General features: G+C 54.8%; 1 protein-coding gene across 1 annotated transcript in view; it reads right to left on the bottom strand.

The window, feature by feature from the left end:
- Nucleotides 1–1100: 1100 nt before the first annotated feature.
- LOC122364030 (protein krueppel-like) overlaps nt 1101–18488 on the bottom strand; it is a 43472-nt gene continuing 26084 nt past the window's right edge. The window contains exon 3 of the mRNA XM_043334031.1: nt 1101–4084. Within this exon, the coding sequence (XP_043189966.1) occupies nt 2527–4056 (1530 nt within the window). The 5' untranslated portion in view covers nt 4057–4084 and the 3' untranslated portion in view covers nt 1101–2526. The remainder of the gene's footprint in view (nt 4085–18488) is intronic.

The following is an 18488-nucleotide window of genomic DNA, read 5'->3' as shown; positions in this document are numbered from 1 at the left end:
GTTTACCACATGATCCGACTACTGCTAAATCTCGGGCTAACGCACCAGTGGCTAACGCTAACTTACGACCGTGTCCCATCAGGAACCGGTCCCAATTGATCGGCGCAACCCCAGCCCAGCCGCGGGTCCCCGAGTGGTGGCCGTCCTGTCACCCGTTCCCAGCCAGCCGAGATAAATCACGTGGCTCGCGCGGCGGCGCGCGCTGTTAATGCCGTTTTGATGTGGCTGGCCGCCGACTGGGCGTGCGAGGTCTATTGGCGGCCGCTTTTTAACGAGGCCCGCAGCCTGTTGATACAGCGGTGAGTGAGAGTGTGAGTTGAGTGCGAGTTGTTTGACACATGTACGATGAACCGGAGGTGAACAGAGAGGGGGAGGGAGATGGGAAGACTGAGATCATCGTAAGCCGTCCACTGCCGAACCTGCTGAGGGAAGAGTCAGAGCGATGAAACAGCGGAGAGAGAGAGAGAGAGAGAGAGAGAGAGAGAGAGAGAGAGAGAGAGAGAGAGAGAGAGAGAGACGACACCGGCTGCTCGCGCTGACCCCGCCGGCATGCCGACAAAACCCGTAATCAGTTAGGTCACACTGGCCTCCGTCTTACCCACACACACCTGCACACACCCACACATACACACAGACCACACGTCACGGCAGCGCGCACAACTATAGTCACATGACGCGACGACACCACGTAACAGCGTACTGCACGAGCTCCAGCCCCGCGCCGGCGCCGGCCGGGGAACACAGAACACCGGGGAACACCTACTAACTAGACAGAGGACGTGGCGCCGCGGCGCCGGAACCCAGCGTCGTCCTTCTCGAGAACCGCGGGGAAGGCGCAACGAAAATGTTACGTGGCTATGAAAATGGATTGTGTTTTGGAAAACAAGAAGGTGTTTGCAGTCAGCCGGTCTGAGCGGGAGGTAGATGCGAAATAACTAAAAGCTGGTGATATCTCAAGAAGTTTTAATATTGCCGTCTTTAAAGTGTGATAATTTGTCACCATTTCACAACTCGACAGGACACAACACTGCAAATGACGTCACGAACAGCTCTAAATACCATTACCCACCCTAACCGCTGGCGGTCTTTTCAACTGCACGCGCACAGCCCGCGGCGAGCGCACTGACTGTTTTTGACTCCACCTCCCTGAGCGGTTGGAATTGGCTGGCACAGCTCCGCCGAGCAGCTCCGTCCCCATTGGAAGCTTCGCTCACACCGCTGAGACTAGGTCTGCTAACTATCTGTATCCAGTGGGAATTTTGTACATAAGAGGGGAGCTGGGAGACGCTACCGCATTTCGATTTTGGCACGTTTTGATGTGGGATTTTACGTTGTTTTCCAATTGAATTATGTGGCTTGAAGTTCTTCAAAGAAATATGACTCAAATGCGCGCCAGGCCCAACTACTTTTTTTTCTCGAAATTTGAAGCCTCCATCGAAAATGCGCCGCAGCTGAACTTTGGCCCGCCACTGAGTCGCTGCTCTCTGTGCTCTGTGCGTGCGCGGCTGACACCTGTGCGTGGCGGCGCCGCCCGACCGGTGGGAGCGGCGTCCCGCGGGGTGCGGCCACCGGCCGACCGGTCGCGCTCCCACGCACACGCGCGTAACACTTCCGCCCGCGCCAGCAACCGGCGCCGAAAATAGCGCGCGCCGGCCGGGTCAGCGGCCGAGGAGCCACGCGGCCACTTTCACCGCCCGCTGCGTGTGCGTGTGCGTGCCAGGATGCGCGCCACCGTCCTCGAGGCCGGGTGAACAACCTCTCGGCCGGGTGAGCACCGCCGCGGGCCGCTGGGGTGGCTCGGTGCGGTCCCGGCGCCGGCCGCGTCATCGGCGGCGCGTCACGGCGACAGCAAGTGCCCAAGTCGTGCGGCGGCGCTGATTATTTATTAACGGGTCAGCCGAGAGCCAGAAAGTGCCCTGGGCCTCCCGGTGCTCTGCGAAAAAGCGGCGCCGGAGGCTGCGGCGGCGGCGGCGGTGGCGGCGGGTCCCCACGGAGCCGCCGCCGCAGCCGCCACCGCTGCGCCGCTGCCCTGCATATAATGCCCGATCGATTAACTGGCAATACCGTCGGACGCAGAGGGACCGGCCGGCCGACGGCGCACCAGAGAGAGAACGAGAACGCGAACGGGCCGTCAGATCGGCGGCGCACGATGAGTAATGGACGACTGATGGCCGGCGGACCTGGGCCGGGCCGCAGCTGGCCGATGGCGGCCAGCGTCTCCCAACTCCCCGGGGCTCAATCGATACAGCTCGGGGGTGCCGCGGCCGACGCCACCGGCGCATAGGGAAACTGGGGCGAAAATGGCGCGCCGAGTGTCCTTCCACCGCGGAGTGACTGCACTCTAATCAGCAGCCCCAGAAAGGGGCTCGTTCGCGGCTCGATCCCGCTCCCAACCCTGCTCGGAAAACCAGGCGTTCTCAGCCCGCGACTGGTGTGTGAGGTAGAATCTAGGAACATGCGCATCTGTCAACAAAATACCCGTGAATGCGGCAGGGCCGCGGCTGGTTGCAACATCTCTGGTGAAGCTCACGTGTGCGCGAGCTGGGCGCCCGTCTCGGAGAACGTGTCCCGGCTGCTGTCGGCCGAGAAGGCCAGCGGGTCAGGGCGCCGCTCCTCCGGCTCCTCGTCGCTGCCGGTGGTGCGGCGCATGCTGAGGTCCTCCGGCTCGGTCTGTTCGGGCGCGCCGCCGACGCTGACGCCCAGCGCGAACGGCGACGTGACGGTGGATGTGAGCGGCGGCGGCCGCACCAGCCGGCGCGTCTCCTTCTGCTTGCGCTCGCGGCGCCGGTGCTCGTCGACCGGCCGGTCGTCGCTGCTGCCGCCCGAGCGCAGCCGCTCGCCGCTGCTCGCTTCCGAGCGAGTCTCCGAGTCGGCCTCGACGTCCAGCTCGTCGCTGGTGAGCGGCGGCGGTGGCGATCGCTCAGAGCTCAGCAGACCCGCGGGCGGCGGCGAGCGCTCAGAGCTCATCAGGCCGAGTGGCAGCATGGGCAGTACAGGTGCCGGCTCTGACTCCTTCGAGCACTTGTGATGCATCAGGTGGTGGCGACGCCGGAACGTGCCGAAGCAGTTCTCGCACTTGAAGGGTTTCTCACCCTTGTGGATCAGCATGTGTGCCTTGAGCTGGTTGCTGTCGGAGAACTTGGAGTCGCACATTTCGCAGGCGTATGGCCGCTCACCTGTGTGAACCCGCAGGTGTCGCCGGAGGTTCGCCACCTGAACGAACTGTCGATCGCAGTGCGCGCAGTGGTAGGGTTTTTCGCCCGTGTGCAACCGCATGTGCGTCTTCAGGTGGTGGTCTCGAGTGAACCGCTTGTGACATTCCTTGCACTCGAACGGCTTTTCGCCGGTATGAGTGCGTTCGTGGTTCTGCAGCACGTGCTTGTAGCCGAAACTGCGGTTACACACCTGGCAGACGAAGACCTTTTCTCGCCCGCCCTCCTTACCGTTTGTCTTCTTCTCTGATGCCCTGGAGGTGCCGTTGCCTGGAGGCGACCCGCTGTTTGGAGACGGCGAGGTTCCTCCGGCCAGCTCCTGAGGTAGAGAGTAGGGTCCCAGCAGGCCGGAGCCGGGCTGCTGGAAGGTGCTGCTGGTCACCGCCGGCTCAGCCTTGGGCGACGTCTGGATACCAGAGTCGTCCAGCTTGGCCGGGTGTGGCAGGCCGGGCGAGCCGCCCAGGAACCTGGCCGCGTTGCTCTGCGCGGCCAGTTTTGACCAGGCCAGCAGCGCCTCCCGCTGCTGGAAGCCCAGCAGCTGCCCGGGGGTGGTGTGTGGCGGTGGCGGCGCTAGGTGCGGTGGCAGCCGTCCCCCGGCCGCCGACGCCGGCCCCAGCAGCGCTTGCTGGTACTGCATGTGGCTGGCCTGCTGGGCGGCGAGGCTGGCCATGAGCGCTGCCTGGAGGGCGGCCGGCGGCAGCAGGCCGCTGTGCTGGCCCAGCAGGCCCAGGTGGGCGGCCGGCAGGTGCTGCAGCAGACCCAGGTCGGGCAGCGGCCCCGGCGGCGGGCTGCTGGCGCCCGGCCGGCCCGACTCTGTCTCCATGGCGGGGGCCTCCTCCTTCATACCGCCACCGGATGGTGTCGGTCCCGAGCTGCCGGCACACAGAAACAGCACAGGGCGTCAGTACTCAGTGGCAGCCAGTCCCGAGCTGCCGGCACACAGAAACATTACACAGAGCGTCAGTGACAGCCAGTCCCCAAGCTGCCGGGCGCCGGCACATAGAAACAGGCAGCACAGGGCGTCTAGGATAGCGCCCTTACCCCGCTGGGACCTGTCCCGAGCTGCGGGCCCACAGGCATATTGCGCCAGCGGTGCCAGCGGTGCCTTAGAACGACATTGCCAGTTCTAAGTATCTTTGCCTCCTGCCTCACATAAGCTGATGCTGCCGGAGATCGTACGCAGAACGAGTCCGGCGCGCAATAATCGAAACTCGATTGTTCCAAAGCAGCTCGTCTTTCTTTCCCGTGTCGCTCTGCTATTGTCTTGCCTTCTGCTAAAGCAGCTTACCGCGGCAGAGCAACCACAATTGATCCCTTGTGCGGCTGCCTATCGGGCTTCCAAAGCTCTGGTTTACGCTATGGGAAGCCCTCGGCGGGTGTCACTGGGGAGCCACCCCAGGGCGAATCAGTACGGCCATCACCCGTCACAATATAGCCGTATAGGTGGTGCATAGAAGCCCGATCGAGGTGGGAGGGGCAAAAACACCAGAAGCCCGACAGAGGCGGGGAGAAGACAATCCGATTATTGGAGAAGGCCGCCAGATCGCGAGTGGTGGTGCGGCAGACAATATTTCGCCCGCTCGTGTGGCCCCGCTGGAAACTGATGCTATGGCCAGAAAAATGGGATTTATGTGAGTGACCGATAGGATTTGGAGTGAGGTAGATGGGCTACCGAATGGAAAATATAGATGTCTCCGGTAGAGAGATATGTAGGCTGTAGTGTTGCGATGCATTAATAATAAACAATCGCCTGGTGTGCGGCTGAATAGGCAGCACCTCGCGATCCCACCGCTTGATTCTAGATGTCTTTATTCATACATTTACTTTTTTATTTATTCATTTGTTTATTTAGTTATTTATTTAATAATTATGCTACCTTAGCCTTCTGCCATAACTGACCCGACAGTTATCCTGGTTCATAGGTCACATAGCGCAATGTAGACCAAGTCCAATGGAAATTTGTGTCCAATTAAACGATGAGTTGTTTGTAGCGACTGCGAGCATGGTCGGTAATAAATGCCAGTAGGTAATGTCTGGTATCCGGTTTGATGTTGGGCAACGGATCCGGGAGGGGTTTTATTGGCTCACAGCTGACACGATTGCTTCTTGGCCGAGCGCTCAGTAACGATGTTCCTTATCCTCTCAACCGACCCGGTTTTTCGTCCGTACAAATATAGCCTCAGATGAGTTGCACGCTGCAAGGCTTCCGAGACAGCGGGATAATGCAATAAAGGTCCATCTTCAACGAAAAATGGAGCTCCAAAGCGACAACACACCATCTGATTTGGAACGATTGACTTGAGATGGAAGTCCTGCAGCCAACAGAAGAACGTAATCAATTCTTTGCAGCTAGAGGGAAGGACTTTTTGCAGGACATTGAAAAATACAGTCCAACTCTCACGTTAACCCTATTAGTGGCAGGCTCCTGGCTACCCCAATTAGGGGCAGGGGGGCTGTTTACGACCCCCCTTGATATCTCGAGATGAAATGGGCCGATTTTCAAAATTCAAACGGCATTCGATTTCGCTCAACGTGATCTACATTTCTAAAAAATAAAAATTAAAAATTGTCAATAGGGGGGGGGGGGGTAGAGGGGGGTAAAAACGGGCAAATTGTAGATACATTTTAGACTGTTTATCACGGCCAGGTTTCTGAACCAATCTTAACGCAACTTTTGCCGATCGATAGAGAATGAACCAGGAATTCACATGGATCCTAAAAATATGCATTTTCAAAAATCATAGGCGGATACAGATCATTGAGATTGGAGGTACACAAAAAGTATAGTGAATAAGGTTTTTGTTGGTACTGTTTCTAAAAAGGGTGGTAATGGTCTTGTTATGTTACAATTTTCTTATGAGAGAACGACTACAATTGTATTGGTCATGCATAGGCGGTGTCAGGGCACCTATGTTGGGAGGTAAAACATAACCCCCCTTTTTGGACGCCTGGATCCGCCTATTATAGCAAAAACGTGTCAAAAGAGGATGCACAATAACTGTATATGTTATCACATGATACCTTTCATTCACTGTTCGTAAAACTGGTGCAGCATCGTGATCTTCGCCCAAATGACTCGCTTCACGAATAGGACCCCCCAATTCCCAGTGTTCTGGAGCCGCCCCTGGTAAAGTTATGAACTTGAAATTTTCAGGGAATGTGCCCAATTTAGTTTTAGGAAAAGTCAGAAAATTTCAGCATCGTAGCTTCAGCGGTTTCGGAGATATTCCCGAAAAACCTGAGGGGTGGATAAAAACAACCCCCCTGCCACTAATAGGGTTAAACTCGCTTCGATAACTGTGTACTCAAGATGATAGAAGCTCATGTTCGGATTCTTAGTTCATAGATGGAGAGAAATTCTTAAACCGCCAGAGCCGAAAACATGTTTATATACAATTCGGATGGGTGACAACTTTAAAGGTCTGCGTTTATGCCATTTTAACTGGCGTATTTTTTACCACACAAATTCATTCCATTTCAATTTCCGCTTGGGTGTCTTTGCATAACACACTGATTATGCTATTTAAATTATCAACGCGCAAATATTTTTTAAAGCAAATCTCGAGCAGCAGATACTGTCTCTGTGACCCACTGGGCTGGCTCCCGTCTCCGGTCGCCCGGGGCTCTATCTCATTCTGCAGTCTCATCACGCTTCTAGCGTCCACCCCTGCTGGTCACCGACCATCCGGCCCCCTCCCCTCCCCCTCCTCCAGCCGGCAGCCATAATTAACTCGCCCTGCCGACCAATCGGCACGGCGCTGCATCCGGCCGGCGCCCGTGATTGGTCCGCCGGGTCTATGCAAATCAGAAGGGGTGACGCTGCCCTCGCAACGCATAACAACGCGCGCTGACAGCCGGCCCCGGGTCGCCGAGGGGGTTAATGGCATTCAAACATGGCTGTGCGCTCGCGCGCGCGCGCGCGGCGTCGGTAATCTGGCGCGCTTTGTCGCCGGCCGTGGAGGTGTGACGCGCGTGATGAAAGGCTCCGGTCGGCGCGGCGCCGGGGGACGCCGGACGACATTTGAATACGGCCGGCCGGCAGCTGAAATGAGTGCCGGCCGGCCCGGTGGGGTCTGTCGACCGATTGGGGAGAGGGACCGGATGGAGCCCGTGGCGTCCGAAGCGGGTCTGGTGATGGTTACCGGTCACCAGCCGGCGCCCGCGCTGGTGACGCCGGCGATTAGATTAATTCGGTGTCATTAGGACACCAGGCAGTTGATTACATTATATTGTGGGGTAAGTTCACACTGAACAGCAGCACAAGACACGCCTAATGACGAGCCCCATGGCAAGAACTAACCCTACTAAATAAGATGCGCTACGAATCACGATCCTCTTCAGCATATGTAGACCTCGCCATCTCCCATTGCACTCCCCATAGAGTCACTGTCCATGGGGCGAGTCAGTGTGACCGTTTAGACGACAGGACACCGTAGCGACGCGCCAGGTGCCCGCCGCCGCCGCCGCCCGCGCAGACCCGGGACCACCACAAAGCATCCCGCGCTGGCCGGCGCGGAGCTCTGAACGCGCTGTATGAATCCGACTGCCGGGGTAGCCGTTGTTCCATGACAGTCCCCGGTCTCAATGACTATTGGCTGTCGCTATTCGGGGCTGTCTATCGATGGAGGCCGTGTTTCGTGGAATTCGGAATCTGTAGACCACACAACAGCTCATGAGCGTCTTATGTACTGTTCCCCTCACTTCGCCAGGGAAAGGTTTGGCTAACTGATTTGGTTAATCATTCAAGTAGCTCGAGTTCTGTGGCGGTTTTCGGTCGCGTGTGATCGGCGTTTGGCGCGCGCCGTGCGCTGCGGCGGTGGCACGCTGGGCAAGGTCAGGCCGCCGTCTCAATACACTGGCCCGCCGTCTCAATACACTGGTCCTCCGTGGTCGCGGGATGGACATTAATCACCTGTGCCAAGACGGTGCCGGCGCAGCTGCCGCGTCACAATCGTCGGCACGCTCTGACGTCAAAATGTGACACATCACATCACACTGGAGACCAAGTTACGAGTGTAGTGCCGGGGTGGGACGGGTAAGGGTGCGGACGAATGACCTCAACTGGAGACCAAGCAACAAAACTAATGGATAGTATAATTTCAATTCATTCAAAGTAAATCAAGATGAATTTAACTTTGAACTAATGCCATAAGATATTTTATTGCTCCAGCCGCTGCAAAAGAATCGTGACTCATTTACCGATTTTTCCAATTTCCTACCAAATAATGCAACAATTGTATCTACAGATGCGATAATATCATGCATAAAATTTCCATTAATCTGAAAAAAAAAATTTCCAACGAAGCGGCACGCCATATTCCTTTCTCTCGGCTCTGTTACATTTCCCAAACGCCGGCGCGGGACGCGGGGCAGCTGCCTGCCACCCGCACCCCATTCCATTAGCCCGCTGCCCAGTATCGGTTTGAATCGAATCCATGTCGACTGTTGGGTAGAAATACATCCATCTTGCCAAACATTAGCACAGTGCCGGCCGCGGAAGCCCGTATGAAAGCGGGGGCGCCGCGGCGTGCGTCCGGCGGCGGCGGCGGTGGTGAAGAGGTCCCACCTGCAGTCGGGCCGGCCGGTCGGCCAGGGGACCGCCTTACCGGCCGCCGGGCAGTGGCCACACCTGGTGCCCGCGCACCGAGGACCCTCCGGGACCCGGGAGATGGGCGCCTGGGGAGACGGCAGGGAGAGAGAGAGAGAGAGAGAGAGAGAGAGAGAGAGAGAGAGAGAGAGAGAGAGAGAGAGAGAGAGAGAGAGAGAGAGAGAGAGAGAGAGAGAGAGAGAGAGAGAGAGAGAGAGAGAGAAATGGGAGGAAGGAAAAGAAGGAGGGAGAACAAACATAAAAGCAGGCTGGAAGAAAAGTACACGGAAGGAACCACCTCAGGTTAGAAAGAAATATGCAGAACGTGCCTGCCAATGATTATACATTTTATTGAGAAGTGCGGTACAGTTCAGCATTTAGCGCAAATAAGAAATGCTTTCTATCGAGAATAAGAATCAGATATGTTGAAAATTAAATTAATTAACTAAGCTAAATATTATTTTTTAGACAGCTTATGAGTACTTTCGAATGTGCGCGTATTGCGTATCCATTCCGACCACATCCCAGGACACATCCCAGATCCCCAGCCATCCCAGGACACCTATCCCAAGAGGTATTGATATTTCCATTTCTGTGTCTGGCGGAATAATTTCGGCTCGCGCCCATGTCCTTTCGGTGGGCGATGGTGGTGCGTTTCCTTCATATCACCGGAGTGGCCGCCATCAGTGTATGCGCGCCACTGCCGCCGCGCCACTATTGTCGGCCATCCGTCATGGCATCGGGGTTCGGTGACGGCCGGCGGGGGTGGCGGCGGGGAGGAGATGGGGGAGGGGGGCGGCGGAGGGAGGCCCAAACGGCAGCAATGGCGACGGCAGGCCAAAGGCATCAGTGAGATGTGGATCCAAGTAGATGGAGGAGCGTATGTAGATTGTAGATACGGCGGCGGCGGCGGCGGCGGCTGGCGGTCGGGCAGTGGGGAGGCTGAGGACCACCAACCCTCCCCGATCCCTCCCCGTTGGGAGGAGGTGGCTGAGGGCCCTCCCCGACCCCTCCCCGTTCGGCAGATGAGCGGCGTAACGACGCGGAAACCCGCCACGGCCGAATCACGGCCGGAAGACAAACGCGGCGCACCGGGTAGTCTGAATGGCGCAGTCGGCCACCGCGCCGCCATCGCACCTCATTAAGCGTGCCCTCTCGCCCCCTCCCGGAGGACCCCTGCTGCAGCCCCCCCCCCCCCGTGGAGTAGGCTGGATCACTTTGGGACGGATGCGTGTGCACGCATTCCGTAATGAATAACGAGGTGATACGTGATGTAAGACATGGTGACGGACGATCAAAGTTGAGCTCAAATGAGTTCAAAATGCGCGACACTGAATGGAATTGTTTTTGATTGATATTTCACGGCTATCTTCAATGGATCTTGAGTTGTAATGCAATGTCAAATCAATATTTGTCGCTGGAGTTAACTTTCGTACATTGTTTCCTTTTTTACATTTTTTATATTTTACACATTTTTATAACCCCGCAGCCCGCACCGTCGCCTCGCAACAGCCCGCCAAAGAGAAGTGACGCGTTACATACGTACAGACGTTTTGATTTTTATATAGGCAAATGTTGCGAACCAATCATATCAAACACAAGTCAATCGAAGATGGGGCAAATCCTATGTATCGCTTGTGGGTGTCGCCCGCCGGTGCCTGCGACGCTGGGTATTCCCTGAGAAGCATTTCTGCGATGATTGACCGGGGGTTCCCGTGTGACGTACCGAGAGGTTGGCAAGCATAAAGAAGTCGCTCGTCTTTGATTACACCCGGTGTTCCCGGATCCACTCGGCTCTGCAGCTCGTTCAAGGGCTTCTGTGTGTATTGATGCGGGCATAAGAAACGTTTTTGCCGGCATTTACCACTGCCCAGTGAGCGAACTTCCATGTCTCTCATCTCCCTAGCAAACATTGGATTTTAAAGAAAAACAAACCATGACACCCATCTGTTCAACACTGTCTCACTTTGATGAGCATGTTACGAGTACATCACTGGTTGTCTCACTGGCTACTGTGCCTCGTCAGTCGGTCCGTGCAGCCCTGGTCGTCCGTTATTTCCAACAATCACCCGGATCGACTGGCTGCGAGGCGAGATACCATTGTGGCGCAGCCATGCGCCGCCGCTCGCCGCCGCTGTGCCCCGAGGGGAGAGGGGTCGCGCGGAGAGTCGGCCGACGTCTCCCTCCTTCCCGAGAGAGGAGCTCGGGACAGAGGGAGAGACTTGGGATCAGATCCGCCAGAGAGCCGCACAGGCAGGAGACGTGTATGGTGAGATGCTGGTCAGTATTGGAGCGGGGGGGGGGGGGCGCTCCCCGGGAGGGAGCTGGCTGGGAGGGACGGCCTGTCGCCGGTCAACCGTCCCCTGCAGGAAGGGCTCACGTTTCTCCCTCTCTGTCCCAGAAGGAGCGCGCAGCCTCTCTGCGCCTCCGATCGATACGTCTTATTACTGTTTAGTGAGGACGCTAGCGGTGGCGGCGGCGGCGGCGGCGGCGGCGGCCGAGTGCCCCAGATGTGGGGTCGATATTGCCCACCCGCCCCCGTCGCCGCCGCCGCCGGGTGGGCGTCGGCAGCGTCGCCCAATCGACGGAGCCGGGAGCACTCCTCTCGCCACAGCTCAATGGCGCTGGAGGGTGGATCGGTCGCAGAGCTGCGATTCAGCCATGACACTTTCTTTGAGAAGGTATTTGGGAGAATTCAATATTACATCGCCTCTTGTGATATTTACTGTAGATGCATTGCTTATTCGCATACAATTGGTATTAACTGCCAAAATTCACTTTCGGGAGCGCATATCTTGAATCACAGTTGAACAATCACAACAATCACGGAAGTGTGACTTTCAGAGACCTGAAACTTCTTTTCATATTTTTGCATTTTCATTTATACATTACAAGCTTTCTAAGGACCTTATTTCATTATGTAGTCAAACACAGAATGCATTGCATAATGGCAATGCTATCATACATTATTCAGATTGATTCGTAATAGATAAATCCGCTCTAGTCATGCGGGTTTGAGTTGGGATAAACCAGCCGCTCTATTACAGTTCTGAACCACTTGGGCCGCCGCCGGCGCGCAGAACACGTGGTTTTTGACGGTCCGGCGAGGCGTGCCCTTGAACTTGGCCGCGCCGCCGGCCGTGCCCGCCAATAAGCGCGCCTTTCGGCCGTACTCCGCGCCGCCGCGCGCCAGCCTCGTGGGTCGTGACGTCACGCGGGGTACGGTGGGAGGCAGAGCGCCGACTCAGCACGGCGGGCGGATGGGGTGGCGGCTGTTGTGGACGGGTGTCCACTGTCCGCCCACCACCGCAGTCCGAGGCTGCGTTACGGAGGACATGGTGACCAGATATAAAAGTGGAAGGTTCTTTTTTGATCGGGGAGAAAATATGAACATGTTAGGATAGTTGAATGGAGATCACAAAATGACTATAGAATGGTAAGTCTGCCGTTTAGTTCTCACCATGTCGTGCAATGGATTTCGCATGGCGGCGAAGCTTCCGATGCGCATTAGACCGGGAGCGCAGTTGGGCGGAGACCGGTCATACCCAGGCCGTCCCGGGTCGGTCCCATCATCCGTCCCTCCCCCACCGATTCCCCTGAAACCTGCTCCGGCTGGGACCGCCCAGCTCTCGGGCCCGTTTCGGAGGCTCTTATGTTGGCGAGCGCCGCCGGTAGGAAGGGGAGTCACTCGGCGGCCACCACTGGACCACGGCGCCGCAAGGTCAGCCCCAAGGTCACGGCTGCCGACCGGCCGCGCACTGGTCCACCCCACCCCGGTCGGCGGGTATGCTGAGTAGAGGTCTGCACCGGCCGGCTGCAGCCGCGGCTGGCTGCAGCCCCACGGCTGTGGGCCGGGGCGGCTGCAAATATCTCCAAGAACACGGCTACGGCTGTGGCCACGGCTGTGAGATTTCAAGCTCAATATTAAGTACTCAAATGTAAAATTTTAAATCCTTAATCTTACATTCTGATAAGCAGTCTAGCCTGTAAAAATCATGCAAAGGATGCCCAGCAACATTGAAAGTGGTGAAGCCTTTGAAAACCTGTAATGGTTTTACCATTTGCTGTAGGGGAGTTTGCACTCTGGTACAGAATACTAATTATAGGTACCAATTGTTCCTTCATCATCAAGAGCTTGACAGTTTCAGAAAATGCAACATGTTGCATTGTCACATCCCTCTCAAATCAATCTCACCTGGTCATTAGGAGAGCACCTTACAGCTATTGAAGACGAACGTTCAATAATTCTTTCAGGTAATAGAAAAAGAAATCACGCCTAGGTAAAGGCAGGTAAAGGCTTCATAAAATATTATCTAAAATAACTCTTAGATGTATTTCTGGATTTTCGGCAAGTCCAATTACATAATACAAAACTGGCGCTTTATGTTCTAACTGGTGTGTGAGTGACCGCTAACAGAAAATGGTGATCAACGAAGCCAATGAAATTAGATTATAAGTGAACATGAACCTTACTTATGGTTAATTCACATGATGGTGAAAACCCTGAACACGTAATTCACATTACAGTGAAAACCATGAACACAATATTTCTTACGCGAGCTGTTGACTTTACTAATAAAATGACGTCTTCTTCTGAAAATGTAAGAATTTGATAATTAATCTTTGTTTGAGAGAAAAATTTTAATTGTATAGCATCATTATTATTATTTATAATTTTTTTGGCTGTTTATAAAGACACAAAACAATTTATTGCCACTTCTTTGCTATTGACGTCATTAAAAAATCAAGTATAATTTTTGATTGAAAGAGGCAATTGTGGCTCGCACGTCCTTGGGGATTTGAGCGAAGATCATTATTTGGAAAAACCAAAATAGATGAATGTTTTTCTTTCTTGGATGCTCAATGCTCACTAGTGTTTTGATGCCTTGCATATCAAATTAGTTTGAGACTTGCTCAGAAGGCTGCTTCAAGCCTGGCATATCACACCCCAGAAAATATGCAAGGTAAGAAAGAAGCAAGAGTTTTGACTAGACAATCACTGTTTGACAGTCCATCAACTTCAGTTTCATTTTCCATACCTAACATTGATAATGAAAAGCATCAGGGTCTGTTGTTCTGTCCCACAACCATGCTTCAGGATTTGGCATTAGATGTCTGCACTGCTAGTGCTTCTATTCTGGTCCGTTGTTTATGTTTTCTGTTGATGTAGGTACCTACCTACCCATCTTTCTTAACCCCTTGCAAGGGCTTGTGGTGTAGGCATGCGATGCGCATCAGGCTTCAGGCCTTCGGCGTAAAGCCAGATACACAACCACTTAACCTATGATGCTTCATGAGCTTGAGAATCTATAGCCCATTGCAATGTGCTTTTGGCTGTATGTTTCAACTAAAAACAACTTAATATAGGTATGCTATTTGGTTGCATTTCATTGAAAGTATCCACGGCCGGCTGACGGCTGGCTGCCCACAGTTTGCCACGGCTGTGGGCGGCTGTGGCTGTGGAGCCACGGCTGCGGGGCGGCTAGGCTGTGGAAAATTGCAGCCGTGCAGAACTCTAATGCTGAGGAGCGCCGACGCAGCTGGGCTAGCTGACCCCGTCCGGCGCATATGTGCCGAGTGTGTGCAGAAGGACACGCACACAGACGCACAATACCACCCGCGGCATGAAAACGCCATATGGCGGACCCACTAGGACCTACACACAGGGATCAGAAACGAGAACCGAAATCTGGCTGACAGAAGTCGGTTGCATAGCGAGGCCCTCAATGAAATGAAAAAATGGATTATTGAAGCGATATGAATCATTCAAAGAATGTCCACTTCCTTGAAAGCTAAAATAATGCTTCATCATCATCCGTGAGAGCATTTTCTGCGATGTCACAACAGTATAACTCTAGCCATGTATGTATCAGAGCTACTTCCGCTCCTCCAACCGAGCACAATCCTGGGCACTGGGGGATTCCGTCCCCACAATCCGCTCCAGCCAATCCAATACGGATGACGGCGGCAGCGGCGGCGGTGGGGAACAGGCGCGGTCGCACAGAGCTCCTCTGTCCCCTCTCTCCGTATCTCTCTCGGGTGCAGGCTCTGTCGGTGTCGGCGCCACCCTCGCCGTGGCTCCGCGAGCAGCCATTGATTGCCGCGAGGGGTGGCGGCCCGGGGTAGGGAGGGGAGGGGTGGGAGGACACTGCCGGGCAGGGGAGGACAGTCACTGAGAGCGGAAACACAGCCCGTGACTGAGCCGTTTCGGTGGGTGCCGGGCCCAGTCTTACGTCTCCCCAATATAATGCCTGGTGATCTGTGGTGGAGTTTGGAAGGGCGTCCACCGAGAGTTTACTTGAAACATTAAAAAGGCAGAACCATACAGTCTATGAACATGACGTCATGTCTAATTAAAAAGCCATACTACACACCAAAAGCGAAAACACAAATGAATGGGGTGAAGCACATTGCAAACCGCTCTACAAGTTAATTCTTCGTTTGATGATACGGCCGACTGTCATCCGATTCTCCCATCCCTCATTCATGCCTTCAACTCTCAGCGGTAAGAAGAGTTCGTACTCTAGACACAGAATTGCACCGATCCGAGAGTTATCCATGGGTTATCCGCTGGCAGCCGAGTCGTGCAGGGTGACTGGCGCCGTGCGCGTCTGTGTGTCCGAGGGTCCTATCTTAGTGGGTCGATTGGGTTGGCTCAGTCATCGGCCGGTGAACGATAAGACGAGTTTCAGTCCACCGAGACAGGTAACACCCGACGGAAGGCGCCAGCCAGCTCCACTTATCATAGCTCAAACAAAGCGCAGCGGTCGGGTGTGGCGCAGTTCAGCACCTTTTGAAAAAGCCCAGTGCCCCGGTGCCGCTTTATCAATGTACCGAGGCCGTCGCTACTAAATCCCAGCTATCTTATGACACATATATCGAAGTTGGAAAGAAAGGCTAATTTACAAGTGGTACATACCCCGTCATTTCAGTCGTTTTTCCAGCAGGGTATTTTCTCAGATATCACCGGCATTTGTTCTTTTGGCATAAATTTCACTTAATGCTTTTTCTAGCATTCAATCTAACACAAGCTGTCAAATGTAATGATACTCGTAAGGCAAAGGATAACGTTCAGCTTCGTGTTTCTGACGTGCTACAGCAAGCTCTTCGATAAATCACTTTGAAATCACACACAGCATGCCGGTATCACAATGGGCCGTCACTGGTCCGGGCAGCCCGCTGAGCCTCCCCACTCGTCCTATCTGCCGGCGTCTTATCCGGGAACCCTCGGCGGCCGCCCCGGCCCAACGCCGGCTTCCTTACCCCGCTCCCATTGGCGGAGACGCCGGCTGAGACCTCCCACCGGCCGGCCGGCGACAGCCAATTGACGCTCAACCCTTTCGCCGCTCGGCCAATGAGCGCGCGCGCCGCCAACCCTTTCACCCGTTGGCTGAGCGGCCGCAGAAGGCGTGGCGGCTGCGCGGGAACATGCGTGAAAGACAAGGGGACGGATCCGCGGCGCGCGCAGGAGCTCGCCACCCCAACGTAATCGATCCGTTCTCCCCTTCGCGCAGCCCCAGTTGTCTGAGCTTAGCCTTCTTGGAGTCACAGCGCCAGGAAGCGCACCTAGCACATCATACCGGCGCCGGCCGAGGCAGAACCCGACCTGGAACCTGTTCGGAACTGGAGCCCCATCGAGCCGGGGCCTGGGCGAGGTACTGGGCGAGTTTCCGACCCCTATTGTCGGCACCGGGCGCGGGGACAGAGGGCAGCCGGCCGTTTGGGCTGGCCAGGAATGCGGCGCCGGCCGGCCGGTCCCCGCTGGTCGCTAACCCCTGTTATAGCCAGCCAGCTCAGCTCTGTGGGCGCGGTGTGCCCCGTCCTCCCCGCGCGCTCACTCCCCGGCCCGCTCCTACGTATGCAAATCAGTCGCGCCGTCCCCGGCATTGTTTCCCCAGCGTCCGTCGTAAACGCGGCTGCTCGGCGCGCCGCGGACCCGGCCGGGCTCATTTGAATACGGAGCCGCCCGTTCGACCCAGCTGCCCTAAACCCTCCGCCGCCGGCGCCGCGGCCGCCGCCGCTGCGCCGCCGTCATAACTCATCCGTTTTTACATAAAATGCCCTCTTTACGCGGTATTCAACAAGGTGCTCTGATTGGGACGCTTTTTACGCGGCATAAAGAGTTTGGTGGGCCGCGTGCGCCTAGCGCCGGTGACGATAATGCGCCCCCGTTGCCGGCGCCCCTGGCTGCTGCTGTCCCCTCACCAGCCACACAACGAACGCAGATTACATGCAAATCCGCACCAATCAGGCCAGCCGGCCGACAGAGGTGCTGGTCCGGTAACGAGTCGATTGGTGACGCCCCGCCGGGCAGTGACGCACGTCCCCCCTTCCCTTCATGCAAACGACCCCCGACTCGCTACCTCGCTTCAAAATGGTGTGCCTCTGCGTGTGTGGTTTAACCCAGCGATTAGATGTACCTAATTGAGTATGAGTAGGCATTTAACTTGTTGAATACTCTCAAATGCCTAGGCTACTTCACTAACAGACATTTTTTTGTTTAATAACTCTGGGATTATTCAATTCAGAAACTGTTTTCAAGTTTAGGTTCTTTCCTTTCCGCTGACAATGGATTGCAATAAAAAATTGTTGCACTTTCCCGAAAACCTAAACAATAGATGCTGGATGACAAGCCGCCATTCTCATGACATAGGTATGCATTTCCATCCCTTTATAAATTTTCCAGTACCACTTTTCAGTTTCTTCGGTTTTCCTGATTACCCGAGCTCCAAAATTCAACAGGACCATCGAGGGCGCCTCGGGCGGCCGATCCGTTTCCGATAACTCCCTCGGCCCTCTGAATGCCTGTTAACCCAGGACACCGAGCACCGTATCATGCGTCCGATGCATTATGCACCGGTTATTCTTCCCTCTTCATGGTACAGTGCGCCTCTGCTCGCCAGTCGAGCTAGCTAGGACGCATTGATGACAGAATTATGTATGCAATCAATGTGACGGCCGGTTCGCTTCCATGCTCATCAGGTCGGTCAGTAAGGAAGTATATTACTGTGGTAATAGCACAACAGGCTTGCTTTGCATAAACAAGCTGGTAAAAACCTAGGCAGCTATGGCTCTTTCACAGATAGATGTTATGGACTGGGTGGTGGTATGTTGTGTAGTGGCTAGACGGGCTTCGTTATTCGCACATTCTAAGCGTACTACTCTCGATAAATCATAGAAGAACATTCAATATATGAAACCCTCGTGTAGGCATGCCCGTTAACGGGTGTGTCCTTTCAGTAAGTGGAAGTTGTTAATGACCTTTTATCAATTGTGCAGTCGTTAATTATTCCGTCGAATTCGGTACCCTAATGTCTGACATTTATTTAGCTGATTCATATCTTTACCTAATTGTGGTTGCATGATGGTGCAAAAGGGGTTAGCCACCCACGCTAATGCATCCTTCACCACGCTGACTTGCCGAAATGAGAAAGCGCTTTAATAGTTTTGACGTCATAGACCGAATGACGATTAACATAAACTATCAGCCATTTAAATGTGCTCATTAAGGAGTCTGCTTTAAATACGTCCCAATAATCAGAGCTTCCATACTGCACATAGGCCGAAACTAATAACCTTTTTTGTTCGTGGAAATAACCAGCTTTAATCACGGCTCGATAGACTGATGCGATTAAGCGGCTGATCGAAGAAGGATTTAATAAAGGCCAATTTTGGGGTTGCCAGTACGG

The sequence above is a fragment of the Amphibalanus amphitrite genome, unplaced genomic scaffold, assembly GCF_019059575.1.
Source record: "Amphibalanus amphitrite isolate SeventyFive unplaced genomic scaffold, NRLGWU_Aamphi_draft 000652F_arrow, whole genome shotgun sequence".
In the NCBI taxonomy this organism is placed as follows: domain Eukaryota; kingdom Metazoa; phylum Arthropoda; class Thecostraca; order Balanomorpha; family Balanidae; genus Amphibalanus; species Amphibalanus amphitrite.
Note: the sequence above shows the minus strand (reverse complement) of the source record. Positions and strands in the feature narration are given on the sequence as shown.